Raw genomic sequence first — 19,138 nt, 5'->3', positions numbered from 1 at the left:
AGCAGCCTCATGGTGTGGGTCCGTGCTTGAAGCTCAAGGCAACTCACAGATTACGGAAGGCCCTCACTGACACCTCCATCCCCAAACAACCACGACGTCGACAACAACCCATCAACCTCTACTCTTCTCCTCACCAGCACCAGCACCCCCCGCACTCTCATCGCATACGATCCTTGATCTCGCATAATTACACACCAGATCTGTCAGATCTGCGGAGTTCATCATGGTGCGTCATTGCGCGCCCTCGCAAGCTTGTTTGCCTACTGACAGCTCCAGCCTTCCGCAACTGGTTCAAACTGGGAGAAGTACCAGAAGAACTTCGCCGACGATGAGATAGAAGAGAAGAAGATCACTCCTCTAACGGACGAGTACGGACGATGCGCCTACAATGACGGAAAGCTCTGGGATGGCTAACGCTTGGTAGGGATATTCAGGTCCTCAAGACCTACGGTGCTGCACCCTACGGAACATCTCTCAAGAAGCTCGAGAAGCAGATCAAGGAGAAGCAACAAAGCGTTGATGAGAAGATCGGCGTCAAGGTTGGACTACCAGTCCATTTCACACCAGCAATTCTAACTCTCAACAGGAATCCGACACAGGACTTGCGCCACCACATCTCTGGGATGTCGCCGCCGACCGTCAACGAATGTCCGAGGAGCAGCCCTTCCAGGTTGCGCGGTGTACAAAGATCATTGCCGACGAAAAGGGTGATGAGTCCAAGAGCAAATACGTCATCAACGTCAAGCAGATCGCGAAGTTCGTTGTCCAGCTCGGTGACCGGGTCAGTCCCACAGATATCGAGGAGGGTATGCGGGTTGGTGTCGACCGCAACAAGTACCAGATCATGCTTCCCTTGCCGCCCAAGATCGACGCGAGCGTTACCATGATGACTGTGGAGGAGAAGCCTGATGTCACTTATGGCGATGTCGGTGGCTGCAAGGAGCAGGTTGAGAAGCTGCGAGAAGTCGTCGAGATGCCCCTGCTATCTCCCGAGCGTTTCGTGAACCTTGGTATTGATCCTCCCAAGGGTGCTCTTCTCTACGGCCCTCCCGGAACCGGCAAGACCCTCTGTGCCCGAGCTGTCGCCAACCGAACAGACGCCACCTTTATCCGAGTCATTGGTAGCGAGCTGGTCCAGAAGTACGTCGGTGAAGGTGCAAGGATGGTTCGAGAGCTGTTCGAGATGGCACGGACAAAGAAGGCTTGCATCATCTTCTTCGACGAGATTGACGCTATCGGCGGTGCTCGATTCGATGATGGTGCTGGTGGAGACAACGAAGTCCAGCGAACTATGCTGGAGCTGATTACACAGCTTGACGGTTTCGATGCACGAGGAAACATCAAGGTCATGTTTGCCACCAACAGACCCTCGACCCTGGATCCTGCCCTGATGCGACCGGGCCGTATTGACCGAAAGATCGAGTTCTCGCTGCCCGACCTCGAGGGCCGAGCTAACATTCTACGTATCCACGCCAAGAGTATGTCTGTCGAGCGCGACATCCGCTGGGAGCTCATCTCTCGTCTGTGCCCCAACGCGACGGGTGCTGAGCTACGCAGTGTGTGCACTGAGGCCGGTATGTTTGCCATTCGCGCGAGGAGAAAGGTGGCATCGGAGAAGGACTTCCTCAGCGCGGTGGACAAGGTCATCAAGGGCAACCTCAAGTTCAACTCGACGGCGACATACATGCAGTACAACTAAGGTAGACATTGGACAGCGGTGTAATTTAATGCGGTGTATGAGTAAAGGGCAATTGGATGGGCGGGATTATAGACGCCTCAATGAACAAGTTGCTTTACAAGCAGTACGCCATTTGGATCTTCCTCTGATGTTTAATGCGGGACAGTTTAAAAGGACCCATACGTGAATGCCTAAGTATCAATTAAGCCGGCTTCTTGTAGTCTCGAGGAATATCTAGCATATAGAGAATGAGCTCACCACAGTCAGCCATAGCAATGTTTCCCATTGCTCCTTGCAGTCACCATCGGTTGAATTCACATTAGACAGAACATTGATCATGTTGAGTTGAGGACTTTATTAACATCCTTCGTCATAGGAAGACTCATGCCGACAATACTTGCAGGAACTGAATCATACAAGATGCCGCTGACATCCATGTTTCTATCTATCTACCTAGTGATTCCCCGAAGCAGTGTTGCAACCATCCATACCATGCGCATCAGAACCGAGGCTCGCCTAAGGCCTTGAAAATGAAACGCCATTGCCCAACCCAAATGCTTGTTCCCCATGATGATGCGTATGTAGCTGTCCCCTTCCCATCCCTTCCCCGCCTCATCTGCTCAAAAAGAGGGCTCTTGTTGAAGAGTAAATACGCTTGCTAATAACTCCCAGATGCAACGTGTACGCCCAGAGCAGTTGCGAGAATCCCATCATTAATCGTCATTATAAAATTCCACCACCACTGTCCATATTCTTCCTTCAGGAGCCCTCGATGCGGGAGAAGCACCCCAGGCATGCAACGTCTCCTTCTGCACCGCGTTCTATGCAGCATCGACTACACACCACAGAGCGGTGTCCAACAGCGTCCCATCCTTTGTGTGCTTCTTGTCCTCCCTTGGCGTTGCGTTGTGAGGGTTGATCATCGTCGGCGTCGTGCATATGAAAAGACCTCGAGAGCGCTTCTTGTTCTGATAGTAATGTGTCTCTGTCCATATTCCAGCCTTGACACTCTCGAATGCAAACAAAACACGTTCGTTCACCACAGCCTTGGCATTCGGCAAACGAGTCGAGGTCGGACTTTTTGGTTGGTTTGCGGTGGCAGATGTGGCAGGGAGCGAGGATGGCCCCAGTTGGTCGAGGTGAGGGACGGCTGGCGAAAAGGGGCTGCACTGGCATCATCTTGAGCTGCGAAGACCGACGCCGTCTGTGAGAGTTGGTGTAGGTAAAGTTGTCGTGGGCGAGGATGTCATCCTCAGTGATGCGGGCTCGCTTGGTCAGGGGAAGGATCTTGCGCGGGGTGAGGTCGGACCTCTGGTTGAGAAGGTAAAAGTCCTTTGGCTGGTCGGGGCGATAGGATGTCGGTTCATGGTCGTCGCTGAGTCTTCGCTTGATCCCAGGGCGGATGTCTTCACCGACGAAGGGCATGGTCGCTGGCGCTGTTCTTGATGCTGCCGCCGCCGGTGGGTGCTTGTTTTGGCACGCACGGCTCAGCGAGAGGGGGGGCCGCTTAGGAAGAAAAGGATAGGGAGAGAGGGAGAAACTCGTACAGAGAGAGGAGGAGAAGGAGGAGGATCAAAATTGGTCGTGGAAGGGCGTGGTGTGAGAGGGAGGAGAGGAGGTTGAAGGTTGGACAGGATGGATGGCGAGTGAGTGGATTGGATGGGTTGGAGAGGCGTCGGTCGGAGGCAGGCACCTGCTCCCGCCGAGAGTGCTGGGGCTCCGTGCTCCGTGCGTGAAGGAGCCCGTTCAGGTGCTCCCGGGAGGTGGAGGGGGAGCGCTAGCGTCTGTTGAGTTGTCGTGGCGAGCATCCACTAATGAATCCGTCCATCCACTGTGAATCTTGGTGGTCCGCTAAAGCTCAGCAACTCCAGTGGACCTATTCCTAGTCTCATCGTGAATGTCAACGCAGCACGATGATATCAACAGGCAACAATAATCCCTCGTATGTGAATTCTACTCAATTTCATCACCTGGCCCCAAGTCTACTTCATGCAGGGGTCCAGTATGTTTGCATTCTCAACTCGTCATATACCTATATAAACTCATAGGTTGGCTGGGTCGAAGATCTCATACTTGAAACTTGATAAATGCAACTTCACATGCCATCACCCGACGCTGCAGTGATTTATGTCCTGTACATCTCAATAGATTATACAGTCAGTGCATGATTACGCCACAAGGTGTATATATCTTACGAGTGGCCAGGAAATGTACAGTTACTGTTGCATATTCAGACACCTCATATATGACCGTTGGTGAACTTTGTTGACCAACTCAACCTCAGCCTTCATTATAAGAGATGGACTCCTTCAAAAACTTTCAACATACATCACACTAGCCCAATATGTTCAAAACTCCAGATGTGGTACTTCGAATAAGGTATTGGTAACGATTCATCTGATTTACACTCTAACATCCGCCTCCTGCTTTCCTTCCTTCCACCACTTCGCCTTCTTTTCTACCCGCCACCGCCGACAAAGGAGCTGCTCTAGGGGGCGACTAGTATACAAATGAGACTTTGACACCTTGTTTAGCGGCGGACCTTGACCTCCTTGGGGGGGTCGTAGGCAATCTTTCGGGACTTGAGCCAAGCCCACTTGTATCGCTTAACCCAGACACTGACGGCCCACAGCGAGGCCGACACAACGAGCACCTTCATACCCATTCGCTTTCGGTCGTCCATCTCGGGCTCGGCAGCCCAGTTGAGGAACTCGACAACATCCTTGGCCATCTGAGAGGTGGTGGCGGGCGTGCCGTCCTCGTACTCGACGAGGTCGTCGTACAGGACACGGGCCATAGCAATACCGGTACCGGGGAAGTAGGGGTTGAAGTTCATGCCGGGAGCGACCTGGACGCCAGCGGGGGGCTCCTCGGGGTAACCGGTGAGCAAGCTGAAGATGTAGTCGCAGCCGCCGTGGCGGGCCTTGATGATCAGGCTCAGATCCGGGGGAAGGGCACCGTTGTTGGCGAATCGGGCAGCCTCCTCGTTCTTGTAAGGAGGAAGCATGTAGTCGGCCAGCTTTCCGGGTCGCATCTGGATCTCGCCCTGCTCATCGGGCTCACCGGGGTACTCGTTCTCCTCGGCAAGGGCCTTGGCCTCGTCAACGGTCAAGACGGCACCGACCAGAGATCGGTAGGGGATTCGGCTAAGGGAGTGGCAGGACTGGCAGACCTCCTGGTAGACCTGGAAACCACGGCGGAGACTGTGAGGGTGGGTCAGCAATTCGACCTTGTCGTGAAGCGGGCATCGACGGCATTCTTACGCCTGGTGGTCAAAGGTCTTAAACCACTGGTTGTGAACCCAAGGGTACTTGGTGGGGTGAAGGCTGTGATGGCCTGGTCAGCAATTGTCACATCCATCAATTGTACGGATCATCGATGCGTTGCAGCATTTATGCCTCATCCTGTGGCTCGGGACGAGACGACATATACCAGCGCGGCGATTGTATCAGGGAGCAGCACGTACCCCTCCTCAGCGGGAGTCATGGCATGGGCCACAGGTCCATAGAGATGATAGTACCAGGCAATGGAGCCCAGGGCGAGGGTGGTCGAGGCGGCGGCGGCCACGTTCAATCGAGTGGCAGAGGCATCGCCGGCGGCGCTGGAGCTCGAGGAGGCGGCACGCTGGTGAAAAGACACAGTCAGCAATTGGATACATGTATTCCAGGCCCATCCTGATGCGATTGGCGTGGTTGCGGCGTGTCGAGGCTCGTGGTGAGGTTCCCTCGGCAAACGGGAAGGGAAGCTCGTCGTCACCCGCGGGTTTCGTCTGGATCGTGCCATACCTTGGAGACAGCGGAAGGGCCGTTCCGGAGGCCATTGAAGGTGCGCGTCGAGCGCAAGCACGACCTGGCAAGCATTATGGGCAAGCTAGACCGTCGCTGCTGGATGTGCCGCGATCGAATGTGAGACGTCGATGGGGAATCGTTCTCGGGGTCGGAGGACAAAAGGGCTCAGCAGAGATCATTAGCATCAGACAAAATCCTATCGAGCGTTCCGAAATGGACCGACGCTGATTGGACGCGGTCACGTGGTAATGCAGCCGCACTTGACCGTGGTTGCTCTGAGCCTCCGGCGGAACGGCAGGTGACCCAGTGGGCCAGTGGTGACCTAACAACTTCAACCACATTCCAAGTTTTTCCGACCCGAGGGGAAAAGTCGGGTTCTCCAAACATGACTCAGCAGGCTGTGGCTCGGCTGCCCATGGCAATGGGAAATTGCGAAAAAATTCCCAGCCCAAGCCTCATTCGGACGTCAATGTACTGCCTAATCTGCGACTTACCCCACCCCCACCTTGAATCAACTCCCACAGTCTTTTGCCCGCCTGGCCTCGAGTCTTCAGTTTTCCACTACAACTTCTTGCGACATACAAGCATAAACATCCTTGCTCTTCAGCACTTGGCGACTTTTTTCTTTGTGCGCTTTACTTTTTACAAATAGAATGGCTCCTTCCGATAAGCTCTTTACCCTCGAGGGTAAGGGCCTCAAGCTCGACACCGCCGAGGATCTCGAGCCTCATATTGCCAGTCTCCGGGCTCAGGACGACGTCGAGGAGGTTCGCCTGCTGGGAAACACTCTTGGTGTAGGCGCCTGCAAGCTTCTTGGTGAGGTTCTCGCGACCAAGAAGGGCCTCAGAGTAAGTCAATAACCCGTCACTTTAGCCGACTCTTCACTAACACCCCCTCCCAGGTCGCAAACCTCGCCGATATCTTCACCGGTCGACTCCTTAACGAGATCCCCGAAGCTCTCTCCTCTCTCCTCACTTCCATTCTCAACCTCCCCAAGCTCAACACCATTAACCTTAACGACAACGCCTTCGGCTTGAACACCCAAGCGCCCCTCGTTGCCTTCCTTGCCGCCCACGTTCCTCTCCAGCACCTCTACCTCAACAACAACGGCCTGGGTCCCCATGCCGGTATCCTCATTGCTGATGCCTTGTCCGAGCTTCACGCCAAGAAGGAGGCTGCTAGAAAGGATGGACAGGAGGTCCCTGACCTCGAGACCGTCATCTGCGGCCGAAACCGACTCGAGAATGGAAGTATGACGGCCTGGGCCAAGACCTACAGCCTTCACAACAAGATTAAGGAGATCAAGATGGTGCAGAACGGTATCCGACAGGAGGGTATCTCTCATCTTCTGAGCCAGGGTCTCAACCAAGCCACCGAGCTCAGGATTCTTGACCTTCAAGACAACACCTTTACCGTGACCGGAGCCAGAGCCCTCTCCAAGGTGGTCTCTAACTGGACCCTCCTGCAGGAGCTCGGTGTCGGTGACTCCCTCCTGGGTGCCAAGGGTGGTGTCCTTCTTGCCGGTGCTCTGTCCAAGGGTGCCAACACCAAGCTCGAGACCCTGCGGTTGCAGTACAACGAGATCACCGCCGCCGGTGTCAAGGGCTTCGCTGCCGCCGCCAAGGATGGTCTGCCTGCCCTGAAGCGAATCGAGCTCAACGGAAACAAGTTCACCGAGGACGACGAGTCGATCCTTGCTCTCCAGGAGCTCCTCGAGGAGCGCAAGGAGAAGAACGGCGGCGACGTCGTTGCCGAGGACGACTGGGGTGTCGACAGCCTGAGCGACCTCGAGGATCTCGACAGCGATGAAGAGGAGGAAGAAGAGGAGGAGGAGGAGATCGAGCCCGAGAAGCGTGCCGAGAAGCTGATCAAGGAGGCCGAGGAGGCTCAGGAGGAGCCTGTTATCCCCGTCAAGGACAAGGAGGTGGACGAGCTGGCAAAGAAGCTCGAGAAGACAGGAATTTAGATATACCAGCACAAACAAACCCCCTTATAGATGAACTACACGATGATGACCATTCACTTCAAGCCTAGATGGAATTTGATACCCCTTTCAGGATGATGGCGATGATACATATTCAAGATTACAACGAGGAGCAGGTTCAGGCACTCATATCAACACAGTGTACATCAGACTGAGAAATAAAACCAATGTATTAACTTGGACTATAAAAGTGAAACAGACAGGGCAACAAGTGAACATCACCTCGCACCAGGGCCAATTTGGTGAGTACGAATCATCAGGGGGCAGAAGTTGCTGTTGATGGGGAGAACGACGTACCTCTGGCCAACGACATTGTTTGCCATCTGCGTTCTCTAAAAAGACACAACGTTAGCACACATTGCAACGTAACAGCTGGACAACCTGAAGGAAAAGTACAGGAGAAAGGAGTTATGAGTTTGCAAAACGAAGTCCCCCAAGCGCCAACCGTTCCATAATCCTTAAAAAGCCATTGTTTCGTCCATGAGCTCGGCCATCCTTTGTGTGTAGATAAATAAGAGTGCCAAATAACAACTGGTATCTCCTGAGACCCGCCTTCCTTCCAATCATTCCGTCTTGCTCGTTCATTCTCATGCGTAAACTTCCCCCGTACAAGTAGATCTGCCTCTCCCAGAGCCTCTATCTTCGTGGCCGCAGACTGCGTGGCCGTGCTATTCTGATGCTTGGCTTGGGAGAGGGGACAATGTCTATTTACATAACATCCATTGAGTCCGCCTCCTGCGCTCGGAAACCTTGATAGGCGCCATACTGGGTCGCCATCTCCATCATCTGCTGTTGACGGGCAAAGTCGGGGCCCATGTAGACAGGGTCCGTAGCGTGGGTGTAAGACTCATAAGTGCTCCTAGGCTGGCTGTCCATGGCTTGTCGCTCGCGCTCTCGTCGCATAAGTTCCTCATAGCCCGAGGCCATGTAGGGTTCCATGTCCTCCTCCGGCTGTTGAACCCACCTACCGTCACCTGCTTGAACTGGAGTGCCGTCCAAGCTCATGACTGGCTGGTTCCGCCCAGTCAAGTTGTCATATCGCAGGCGAGCGAGTTGCTCCTCATGCTCGACGCTGGTGCTGCTCCATGCCAGAGCGGGAATATCCCCTCCGTTGTTAGGAGGGCAGATGTTCCAAAGTTCAATGAGTCTCTCCTGCTGTGCAGGTTCGGCGACCTTGAACAGCTGGATTTGAGAGGGTGTAAGTGTCTTTGGGTTCACGCCATGGTATTGCAGGATAGTCTCGACACTGGGGCCCTCGGTCTGGGGAGGTTCTGAGGAAGGTCGAGGCTGCTCTTGAGGGGCTACTTGGGGCCTCGCGATATGGGCAGAGTGGGTGTAGTGAACAGATGAGTAGACGATGGGCTTGGCAGGTTCTGGGTGGTGCTCTTGAGGGATGGGCGCCGGGGCGGGAATAGGCTCTGGGTTGAAGGTGAGGTTTCGGGAAAAGAGGGCAGCGAGGTCATCCTGCATCTGCATGTTGGGCTGGATAGAAACCATGATGACTGATATGGCTATGCGAACTGTGATCTATGTTAGCAAGCTATATCCAGATCGCAAGGTAGGGTGGGTTGTCGCTTTACCTAGCTGAGCTGTGCAGTTGTGGTTTTTGTGAGAGCACGCAAGTTTGTGAAGGCAGATATTCCAATGTTTTTCTCTTTCAGAAAAGCAAGGGATTTGGCAGAGTCAGTGATATGTTGAGGTCAAGTCGTGAACTTGAGCTGGATGCTTGAGTTGGCTGGACTGGGGTGGCAATGAATGCGGCGGGGTGATATAGACGGAGGTGTTTCGGTATCTTTTTGCAACGGCGCAGACGCAACGGGGGGAACAAACGGTGGGATTTTATTTGGGAGCTAAGCTAAGCCTCTGGAAGGGCAGCAAGGAGTGTTAAAGAACAAGAAGGAAAGGCCAGAGGAAACAAGAGGGACGAGAAATAAAAGAGCTCTTGTCTCTCTGGTTCGTTCGGGGGACCCTTTATTGGGCGTGGAGGGGCTTGTCTAAGAGCGGTGGACCGTTGGGTCGGATTGCAGGGAGCGCACGGGGTGCTTGCCCGAGTCGAGGTGGGGAGAGACAAAGCAGGAAGGATGGGATGATGCGGTAGATTAGTTGATGCAAAGGGGAGTGAAAGAAATAAGGCGTTCAAGATACGAGCGTCTCTTTATTGTTGCAGAGCAAAGAGTTGGTGAACAAAAGTGTTCAATGTTGATTGAAGCGGCAGAAGTTGAAGGTGATGGATGGTTGAAGATGGAGGGGTACTGTACAGAGGCAAGCAACGTGGGACAGCGGGACCCCTTCCCTTCTTCCTTCCTTCCTTCCCTGTCATTTCAGGTTGCCATCCTTTTCGGGTCATGACGCAGCGGAGGCGAGTGACACGGGCACATGATTGCCATCATGATGAAGCGCTGTTGATGCACGCTCCCCTTCTCTTTAATCTAAACTCAACAATAAAGCGTCTGTAGTATCGTTCATCGCAATAATTCAATTAATCTCCCCAAGCCAAGCAGTCAATACTCACTCGTCGCATTCACTTATTCACGCCGTCAAGGGTTCAGAGTCAGGAAACCACTTCCTACTGCCCCCCGGCCCCTCGGGCTTGCGTGACCCAATAAGCCTGTGCCACACGACGACCAGCACTAAGCGCGCAGGCATGGGCTGTCAAAGCATCCATGATGCATTTCACGCCCATTCCAAGCGATCTGCTTTGATCAACAAGCCGGCTCGGCCACGTTCTGCTTTTGGAAGCGTGAACAATTCATCCTCACTTTTGATATTCGTTGCCTCTTGTTCGATCAGAGAAGATCGACTCTATTCCCTCATGTCTCTCTCACCCATCCCCCTCCCTCCTTGCTAGCTCACGTCAGGCCTCAACAAATGTGCCAGCTCAGACTCACCGCTAGCCACGAACTGGTCATTCTGTTTCTGTAGTGGCCCTTTAGTGGCCCTTCAAGGGTTGGCGCTATGAACGCCTGTCGCTCCAACAGAGAGACATGCAGCCAACTTGACGGTGGAAATGGGCCTCGGAATGGGCAAGACTTGGCCGTTTCATCTTCACAGTCGGTCAAGACCAGTTCTGATGCTTTCAGAGTCTTGAACAGCCAGGCGGCTACCAAAAGGCATAAACCTCAAAGGACTAGTGACGAGCGCCATCCATGGCTATGAAGGAGCATTAAATGCCCCATGCAAATACACGCACTCTAGGCCCCAAGGATATCAGATCTAAAACGGGACCATCCATTCGTCCTGCATCGCATTTCTCAAAGTTCTGCTGCAGGGGAAACCGATGTCACACGGGAGGGGCTAGTGGGTTGGTTCCCAAGCCACTCCCGCATCTCACTAGCCTCCACAGCCACTTTTATCATGTGGCTCGTTGATCGAGGCTGCAGGTGGCAGATCGTGGCTAGTAACTCGTGGCTGGCACTCTGTGGCTGACACATTCGTCGCCTCAGGCACCAGCTCCCCAGCCTTGCGGGCGGTGCCGTGCAACTGCAACACGCAGCTCCAGGCTGCCTGAAGGTGAAGCTCCAAGCCAACTCCATCGCAAGCACCTCGACAGTCAAGCTCTCTCCTCCCCCAATTCCCAACCATCTCGCCCTGCCTTGTCGAGCTAGACTTTAACGAAATTCACGAGAGCATAAAGACAAAATGGTGAGCAGATCCCGCACGTCATTAACCATCTCTGTCGTCATCCCCCAGGGAGAGCTTCCGGGTGCTGACCTTCATAGACGTCGATAGGCACGGGTTACGATCTCCTCAACTCCATCTTCTCCCCCGATGGCCGCAACTTCCAGGTCGAATATGCAGTCAAGGCAGTGGAGAATGGCGGCACTTCCATTGGTATTCGATGCAAGGACGGTGTCGTCCTAGCTGTCGAAAAGGTGGTCGCATCAAAGCTCCTAAAACCCGGCGCCAACAAGCGTATTGCTACTGTCGATAGCCATCTTGGAGTTGTAGGTTTCCCTCTACTACTGCGCTCGCTTCTTGTCCTTCTTTACTAATGCCCTTTTTAGGTGTACTCCGGCATGGTCCCCGATGGACGTCACTTTGTTGACCGCGCCCGCGACGAGGCTCAGAGCTGGCGACAGAACTTCAGGACTCCCATTCCCACATCCGACCTGGCTACCCGCATGGGTGGCTACCTCCAGGCCTACACCATGTACGGCTCCGTTCGACCATTCGGTATCACCGCCATCGTTGGTGGTTTCGACACCCCCGAAGAGACTCCCGTTGACGGCGAGGTCGGCTCAGGACCCAAGTGTGGCGCTGGCGGCAAGATTGAGGGCAAGCACGGCGGCCCCTTCCTCTACATGATCGAGCCCAGTGGTCTGTACTGGGGCTACTATGGTGCTGCGACTGGCAAGGGTCGACAGGCCGCCAAGGCCGAGCTCGAGAAGCTCGACCTGCCCGCCGGCAACATCACCCTGGAGGAGGGCGTGAAGCAGGCTGCGCGCATCATCTACGTGGCGCAGAAGGACAACAAGGACAAGGACTTTGAGCTGGAGATGACCTGGATCAGCGGGCCTGACGGTCCCACCAAGGGACGGCACGTCGAGGTGCCAAAGGAGCTGCGGGAGGAGGCTGAGAGATTAGCAAAGGCCGAGGACGACCTGGACGATGATGATGATGAGGATGGAAAGGATGATGACAAGATGGAGGACTAGAGAGAGCACTGTGTCAAAGAAAACCAAGGCACCTGTACTATCATGATGACAGGATCATAGAATTTTAATGGTTCATCTGCAAACATGACATTATCTCGGGTCTATCTATATACGCTCGTCTGGGCGTGGATCTATTTACAAAAAACGACGGATATCCTTCCAAGGGTATCGGTATCAAGCACTGCTGGCCTGCGAGGCCAAGTTTTGGCACCAGTTGTTCCAATCAGCAAAGAATGAGCTCTGAAGCTTGGTCTTACCAAGCACCCAGTTGCACTGCGAGGTAGCGTACACAGCAGCCACGTCCTCAATCTTGCTCTTGTCGGCAGCGAAAAGAGTTGATGCAATAACGAGACTCGCCGCACTGGCAGCCTTGGCGTAGGCATGAGCGTCGTCCTGGCCGGCAGCCTCATGTACCTGGCGGAGCAGGTTCAGCAGGTCATCCTCCTCAGCGGCTTCATCGACTTCCTGGCGGTTGCCACGAGCCTTCTTGAGGGCCTTTTGGTAGTTGAGGATGATCTCGCACGCTCGGGTGGCGAGAGCCTTTGTGCTAGTGGTACGCATGAGGCCGAGAAGGGGCAGCAGCAGGGCTGGGGCGAGGGGGCTGAGGGACTCGTTGCGGACGTAGATGTCGAGGAGATCGAGGATGCGGTGCTTGAAGTTGACAACGGACTGTTTGGCGTCGCGCTTCTGCTTCTTGGAGTCGGAGCCGCGGTTCTCGATACGTGGCTTGATAGCCGCTGCGAGCTGCTCGTCGATGGCAAACATCTCCGAGTCGGACATGTCGCCGTCAGAGTCTGATGATTCGGCGTCGGCGTCCTTGTCCAGGCGATGGCTCTTGAGGATCTTTTCGAGAAACTCGTCCAGATCCTGGGGCTCGTCCTTCTTGTCGTCGTCGCCTTCTTCCTCGTCCTCATCTTCGTCCTCGTCCTCCTCGTTGTCTTCTCCATCTCCGTTTTGCTTGAGATCAACAAACTCGACGTCAGAATCAATCTCAATATCCGAGTCGTTCTCGCCCTCATCATCTGACCCCTCCTCCTCGCCATCAACCTCCATCTCGTCATCCTCGGTGTTGAACAGCTCCTTCTGGCCCTTTGTGCTCTCGCCGGATGCCAGGGGGTCGGTCAGGAGCTCCAGGCCCGCAGCTGAGATCTTGGGCGTAAATGCGTCAAAGACTTGTTGAGAGACCTGACGCATAAGGGATGAGGGCCGTGCGACCATTGAGAGCAGAATTTCTACTAAAAGCTCCGAGTTTCCCTCCTCGCTCTCAGCGGACTTGCCCTTCTTGAGTCGGTCAGAGTACTGGTCGAGGTCCTTGAGGACTTCCATCGCATCAGGGTCTTCGTTGTACAGTTGGAAAATAGACACGGCATGTAGCATGGCCAAGCCCTGGGCGAGGTTCTTCTCATCCTTATCTTTCGTCTTGCGCTTCAGCAGCTTCTGCATTCGCTCGAGTGCATCCTGAACGGCAGTCTTGATCTCCTCGGACATGGCAACAGAGTCAGGGTCGATGGAAGCCACGGCCTTGCAGAGAGTGCCATAGTCCTCTGTCCTTCGGCTGACCTTGGCGAAGGAGGACTCGAGGCGTGTACGGCAAAGCTCGCGAATGCCCTCTGTCAGGACCTCTGCGGGGATGTTCTTGGGCTGGGAGTATGCCAGCTGTGATAGCTCTTGCAGGGCAGCAGAGAACACGCCTTGCTGGATTTCTCCAGACGAAGACGATGCGGAAGCGGTCAGGATCTTAGACAGATAGTCGGCAGAGATACGAAGTGTGGATGTAGCTTCATCAGCCTCCTGTTTAGCCAAGCCGTCGTGAGGCTTCTTGATGATCTGAATCGCCTCAAGCCCAGTCTCCTCCGTCACACTCTGAAGGATCTTGTCGATCGTCTTCGAGCGGGTTCGCTGGTCAAAGTTGTAGGCGCCATTCTGGCCCAGCAAGCTCTTCAATAGGGGTATCAACGTAGACGGGTGAGCTGCGTTTACTGCCTCGATGGCCCGGAGAGCCTTTGTCGCCGCTCGGTGGAGGTATCGGTCTTCCTTGGCAGCTTGGTTCATCATGCACAAGGTGAGGTTCTTGCTAAAGAGGACCTGGATGTGGGAGGGGAGGTCAACGAGTCCCTCGAGCATCTTTTGGAACACCATAAAGCCCTTGAACTTTTGGCCCTCAGTGGCGCCCTTGGAGAAGAGTGAGTCTATAGGGGTCAGTAGGCGCTTTCAGAGGGTTAAAGGTTTTCTTACCATCAACTACACGGGTCCAGAACTGTTCGAATTCGTGGACCTCGGATTCGCCCGCCTTGATGTAGTGTGCCAGGATGATATCCCATACAAAGTGAAGCTGCGCAGTCCAGCTAGCCTGCTTGTTCTTCTGACCGCGCTCATTCTGTTCCTTGTTCTGATCTTGGAAACTCTCTCTCAGAACAGCAGCAACGTCGCTGAGTGACTTATTGGAAAGAGGACTGCTCTTCCATGGCTTGACCTTGAGATCGGGGAACTTGCTCGTGGCGACAAGCCAGATGGCGACACCTTCAGGGGTCTTGCCCAGGTTCGCCTCAGACACCTTCTCTAGCGTCGCCTCGGCGTGTTTTTGCTTCATCTGCTCAATGGACTGGACAATGACCCATCCACACTGCGAGCGAAGCCACACCTTCTTGCTGGCGAGCTTCAGTAGCAGATCAAGCACCGTGTTCCACCTCGAAATGTCGCGGAAGAGGATGTTGGCTCGGACAAATGACTCGATCCCAAACAGCTGGCCAAAGAAGTGGTCTCTCTCCTCCTGTCCGGGGATGTTTCCAATGGCTTGGGTCTTTTCGGTCAGGATCTGGAGGACCTTGTCGAAGGAGAGTCCCTCGTACTTGGACTCGGCGAGCGCCTTTTCGCCATACAGCTGCCCAAGGATCTCCGTGAGAACCAGGCTAAATCCAAGGCGCGAGGCATTTCTGCCACTCGCGAGTCCACGGAACAGGCGACGGTCCAGGTGCCGTTGCAGGACAGTCTCTGGGACTCCCTCTCCGTCCAGGAGGCCAGAGACGATGCAATCAGCGGCCTGGATCCGTTCATTCCCATCCTCGCTTCCCAGAAGCTCGTAGAGTCCAGCTTCTCGTTTGCGCTCGTCGCCCAATGGCGTCTCGACGAAAGGCGATTTATCAAAGTTCGGCTTCGGCTGCTGGGCGGTTTTCGCAGGAGTATTGGAGTCGTTCTTGTTGCGCTTCTTGGGGTTCTGAGCGGCGTCCTTGGCCGCGCGCTTTCTCTTACCACCTTGACCCATTTTCAAACGTTTATGGGGGGTTTGAACGTTAAGGTACTGAATAGGTAGCTTGTAAAAAGGCTGCGCTGATCTTATCGCGAAGCTACTGGCGATACTTTTTCAAAAAATTACAGGGACCTCGGGTTCTGCCGGTTTTCACCGCTAAAAAGTCACCCCGCAACCCCACGTCCCGGCCATGAACCATATGTGGGGGGCTTCTAGAATCAACTTCATGAACTTGACGAGATTTACTTGATACGGCTGAGGAACTTGGTATAAGCTGATTACGATATTCTAAATTCCCTTATTTACCTTGCTACAGGTCTGGAAGTTACCGAAGAGTCTTGTATTCTCTTCAATTGCCCAGTTACACACATTCATCTACTCGACGATCAGACTGAACTCACTCATGTGAAGGAACATGTGAACTGGAGTTGGCAATTGTAGCCAAAGAATCATGACGCAGAACTTATTTATACACTGTTCTCGGCTTGTTCGGGAGCATTTTACCGTAAGTTACCGCAGTATCGGTAAAGTGATCCTTACCAGTTCGTTGACTCACAACTCTTTGCCGGCTGTTACTACAGCAAACTCTTTGTCCCACCGTTCTAACCTGCAATTGTTGACTGCACGCAGATTTTTTTTTCTTGCGGTTTTTTTCACAGTTTTACGGTGAGGTCTGTATTCCCACTTCCATGCTTTAGTTTGTTCGTTTACTTCACACCGCCAGCGCTCGTCTATTCTAACCCACAGGATGGTGGGTGTCAACTGCATCCCATGGAGCCTGAGTCAACTCAGCAACGAGAACAAAAGAGCCCACAAGCTAACCCAGAACTATACCAAAACTCCGGTCCCAGTTAGCCAGTGACTAAACGCGCCCCTTGTTTTGAAGTGTAGTTGCGCGTTTGCTCCTTACCCTATGTCACTGAGGTATGGGACTTGGGTTGGGCACTTTGGTCGATAATGATAATTGATAGCAATGATAATTTTTCCGTGTCTCCTATTCCTCATTCCAGGGGATTACATGTATGTTTAATTGCCTATATTGATATTGGTATTCTAATCTCGCCTCGTGTGGCTGGTAAACTGCTACCTGGCAGTTGCATATACCCAGAGCAAGGCTGGATAGCTTCGTCCCGCCAGCATGGGAACCCAAGTCTATAGTTCACTCTCGGGCCTCTTCCGCGGTGAGAGCGGCTCTTTTCCAAAACCCTTCTTTACGCCGGTGCAGTCGCATTCGCTTCTCCACTGCCCAATCCAGACCATGTGAAAAAAAAAATCTCTTTTGCTTCCCCCATCCCGAGCGCCCCTGACTGCGGGCTCTGGAATGCCAATAGGAACAGCAGAGTTTCGCTGCTGCTACATAAGCTCGATGCATGAATATTGACCCAGGCACTGGGGTTATATGTTACATCGGCGAGCGGGGAACAAGGTTGCGTTTCATCGGGTCACTTGTCAAGTTGCTACGTGAACAGGGTTGCTGTTTGGGATAGATTCGACCCTTTGCTTTGCTCTGCTTCTCAGTCGCGTGTTTGGCGGTTGTCAGCATCAGGAAACACCGTTTCAAGCAAAAACACACACCTACAACATCGCAAGGTCATGTTTTGATGGCTTCAATGCCGGGTTTTCTCCATCTTTGGCGGGGCGGAGGAGCCGGATCTTTACGCTGGAGCTGCCTGATGCTACCCGGACGACGTGAAACCCGCAGGGTCGCTATACGCTGTGCTTCCGGTTGGTGATGTTTGTTTAGATGCTTTACAGGGCCAGTCGGCGCAAACATCGGAGCTGTTGCCCATGCCATGCAATGCCATGCCACCGTTGAGTAACGAGGTTCAACGCTAAAGTGACTGGACCAGCGGGGCATCAACAAGTTGTGTTGTGCGTGCACAAAGATGAGGCTCACAACTTACTGACTGCGTTGTATCCATAGAGATGCATCCACGCACATGCATAGTTACGCAACACCATGGCAAACACCACCACAGGCTGCATCTGCAGCTGCAGCTGCCATGACCCGAATCAAAGCTCTGCAAGTACAACGCCCGCATCGTCCGAGAAAAAAAAAAACATTTCGCATCTAGACAGACACCTGAGACGGAGCTAGCTGCTGGACCCTGAGTGAGCTCTTCGGAGCTACCCTGAGCTACCCCGAATTAGGGACTCCGCTCACAATGTCTTCATCTGAGCTTTGATCTTGGCAAAGGGCAAACAAACCCACAGCGGAAATGCCACGATGGAGAAAGATCCGAATGGCTTCATATCGGCAGGGTTAGGACCTTGTTGCGGCTGAGGTATGCTCACGGCATGGAATAGGCGAGAGGCCCGACTCTGTCCGCCCGCATACCTCACCTGAGGGTTATGCGTGCGGTCTCAGTCTTGGGTCGGGGACGAACAAGACGAAGCTTGGACATGCGCATCGCTGCGCTGCGTTGCGTGCGTGGTCTTGGACGAGAGGTGGTCTCTCATTTCCCGGCCGGGCAAATTTCATGCCCGTGCTCGCAGAAACGGCCAGCCGCAAGCCTGACTGCAGTGCACTAGGCTGGCTACGTGTTCGTCTGGTCGTACGACACAAGGACCATGTTCGTTGTTGAGATATGTTATCCGTCTCGGTTCGACATAACTAACAAGATGTCAGTTTAGTTGCTGTGTGGGTCGGCGACAGCTTCACGGGACCGTTGTGCATAGCTGCTGAGCATGCGCATGCATGCCACGCGCAAGAATGTTGATCAGGATTCGGGCAAGATACGGGGAGATTGCACAATTATAAAGTTGACAAGCTTCAGTCTACTGCTCAAACTTGGCCGAACTGTGGCAGGCTGAAGTGGACGTTTCGGGACATTATGTATAAGACAGGATTCATGCCGGCACACTTTAAACTGCTGTGAATAAGGTCAAGTGCGTGCCAAGTGACGCAAATCTTGGCCATTTTAGCCATTTTAGCCAGGTACGCGGATGCTCTGGAATGCGGGCATGTGGCAAGACATGTCTCGAGCCGGCAGCCTCACTCTAGAGACGGACGTGGCACGCTGGGGAAATGAACAAGTCTTTGCGGCTCATCATAGACACAGCCGCAGACGCATTGAACCTGTCACGGCCCGTTTAGTTCAGTTGTTGGTTAGTGAAATCAAAGTTGATGGCACGTGCATCTGCAATTCCAGATCCCCCAAGCAACAATTGCAGGCCCGAAGCTGGGGATGGCCGGCCTGGAGCGGTGACAGGGACAGGCCAGAGACAAAGATAGTCGGTAAAGAAAAACAATATCACAGGTCATTAAAAAGAAAGCAATTCACGACGGCGTCTTTTGCCAAGCGATTCAAGGGAGAAGAGGCGCCGAATATCTCAAGCTACTAGCCAGCCACGGCCGACCATCTGACATGTCGTTGCCGACAAAGAAAAACCAGAGACGGATCGTAGATTAGTTCTTGTCTTGGAGCTTTCGTCTTGGTGGCCGGCGGAGACGGAGGTCCGGGGCTATGTGGGGCCGGTCGGTGGCCGGGACCGAAAGAAGAAAAGGAAGCAAAAAAGGGAGGAAACAAAAGGCACGTGATCACGCGAAATTGACTGGGTTACCGACGCCAGGAAAAAAGAACGCGACACGTCTAGCGCTTGTTTACTTTGTACTTTTTTAGCGGGTGTCAATGTTTACCCCACGAACCACATCCCGACGGCTTCAACGCCGCACAGCAGCAGCATTCGGAAAAGTTCCAGCTCTGCCCTGGCTCTTGCTCTAACGGAATCCTGCACAATGCATCACACCATCACACTGCGGGCATTTTTTACCCCTCACTCGAG

The 19,138-nt window shown here is 53.7% G+C and overlaps 7 protein-coding genes across 7 annotated transcripts; 3 read left to right on the top strand and 4 right to left on the bottom strand.

The window, feature by feature from the left end:
- Positions 1-223: 223 nt before the first annotated feature.
- Positions 224-1,699, top strand: NECHADRAFT_74844 (uncharacterized protein; the record flags this gene model as incomplete). The annotated part of the gene is made up of 4 exons (XM_003054237.1): positions 224-226; positions 277-368; positions 425-539; positions 587-1,699. 4 exons carry the CDS (start codon positions 224-226, stop codon positions 1,697-1,699), a joined length of 1,323 nt encoding a protein of 440 aa, XP_003054283.1.
- Positions 1,700-2,499: 800 nt separating this feature from the next.
- NECHADRAFT_98807 (uncharacterized protein) lies at positions 2,500-3,103 on the bottom strand (the record flags this gene model as incomplete). The annotated part of the gene is made up of 2 exons (XM_003053520.1): positions 2,500-2,663; positions 2,719-3,103. 2 exons carry the CDS (start codon positions 3,101-3,103, stop codon positions 2,500-2,502), a joined length of 549 nt encoding a protein of 182 aa, XP_003053566.1.
- A 958-nt stretch (positions 3,104-4,061) lies between these two features.
- Positions 4,062-5,538, bottom strand: NECHADRAFT_98806 (uncharacterized protein; the record flags this gene model as incomplete). The annotated part of the gene is made up of 4 exons (XM_003053519.1): positions 4,062-4,881; positions 4,942-5,004; positions 5,145-5,302; positions 5,464-5,538. 4 exons carry the CDS (start codon positions 5,536-5,538, stop codon positions 4,209-4,211), a joined length of 969 nt encoding a protein of 322 aa, XP_003053565.1. The 3' UTR covers positions 4,062-4,208.
- A 581-nt stretch (positions 5,539-6,119) lies between these two features.
- On the top strand, positions 6,120-7,432 carry NECHADRAFT_31625 (uncharacterized protein; the record flags this gene model as incomplete). Its single annotated transcript, XM_003054236.1, has 2 exons — positions 6,120-6,314; positions 6,368-7,432. 2 exons carry the CDS (start codon positions 6,120-6,122, stop codon positions 7,430-7,432), a joined length of 1,260 nt encoding a protein of 419 aa, XP_003054282.1.
- Positions 7,433-8,158: 726 nt separating this feature from the next.
- Positions 8,159-8,947, bottom strand: NECHADRAFT_74840 (uncharacterized protein; the record flags this gene model as incomplete). The annotated part of the gene is made up of 1 exon (XM_003053518.1): positions 8,159-8,947. The coding sequence occupies one exon, from the start codon at positions 8,945-8,947 to the stop codon at positions 8,159-8,161; it is 789 nt and encodes a 262-aa protein (XP_003053564.1).
- Positions 8,948-11,089: 2,142 nt separating this feature from the next.
- On the top strand, positions 11,090-12,105 carry NECHADRAFT_74839 (uncharacterized protein; the record flags this gene model as incomplete). Its single annotated transcript, XM_003054235.1, has 3 exons — positions 11,090-11,092; positions 11,170-11,394; positions 11,455-12,105. The coding sequence occupies 3 exons, from the start codon at positions 11,090-11,092 to the stop codon at positions 12,103-12,105; spliced, it is 879 nt and encodes a 292-aa protein (XP_003054281.1).
- A 174-nt stretch (positions 12,106-12,279) lies between these two features.
- Positions 12,280-15,757, bottom strand: NECHADRAFT_90099 (uncharacterized protein; the record flags this gene model as incomplete). Its single annotated transcript, XM_003053517.1, has 3 exons — positions 12,280-14,294; positions 14,341-15,357; positions 15,754-15,757. 3 exons carry the CDS (start codon positions 15,755-15,757, stop codon positions 12,280-12,282), a joined length of 3,036 nt encoding a protein of 1,011 aa, XP_003053563.1.
- Between the last annotated feature and the right edge of the window lie 3,381 nt (positions 15,758-19,138).

Source organism: Fusarium vanettenii (assembly GCF_000151355.1).
Source record: "Fusarium vanettenii 77-13-4 chromosome 1 genomic scaffold NECHAsca_1_chr1_3_0, whole genome shotgun sequence".
NCBI classification, from domain to species: domain Eukaryota; kingdom Fungi; phylum Ascomycota; class Sordariomycetes; order Hypocreales; family Nectriaceae; genus Fusarium; species Fusarium vanettenii.
This window is presented reverse-complemented; position numbering and strand designations above follow the sequence as displayed.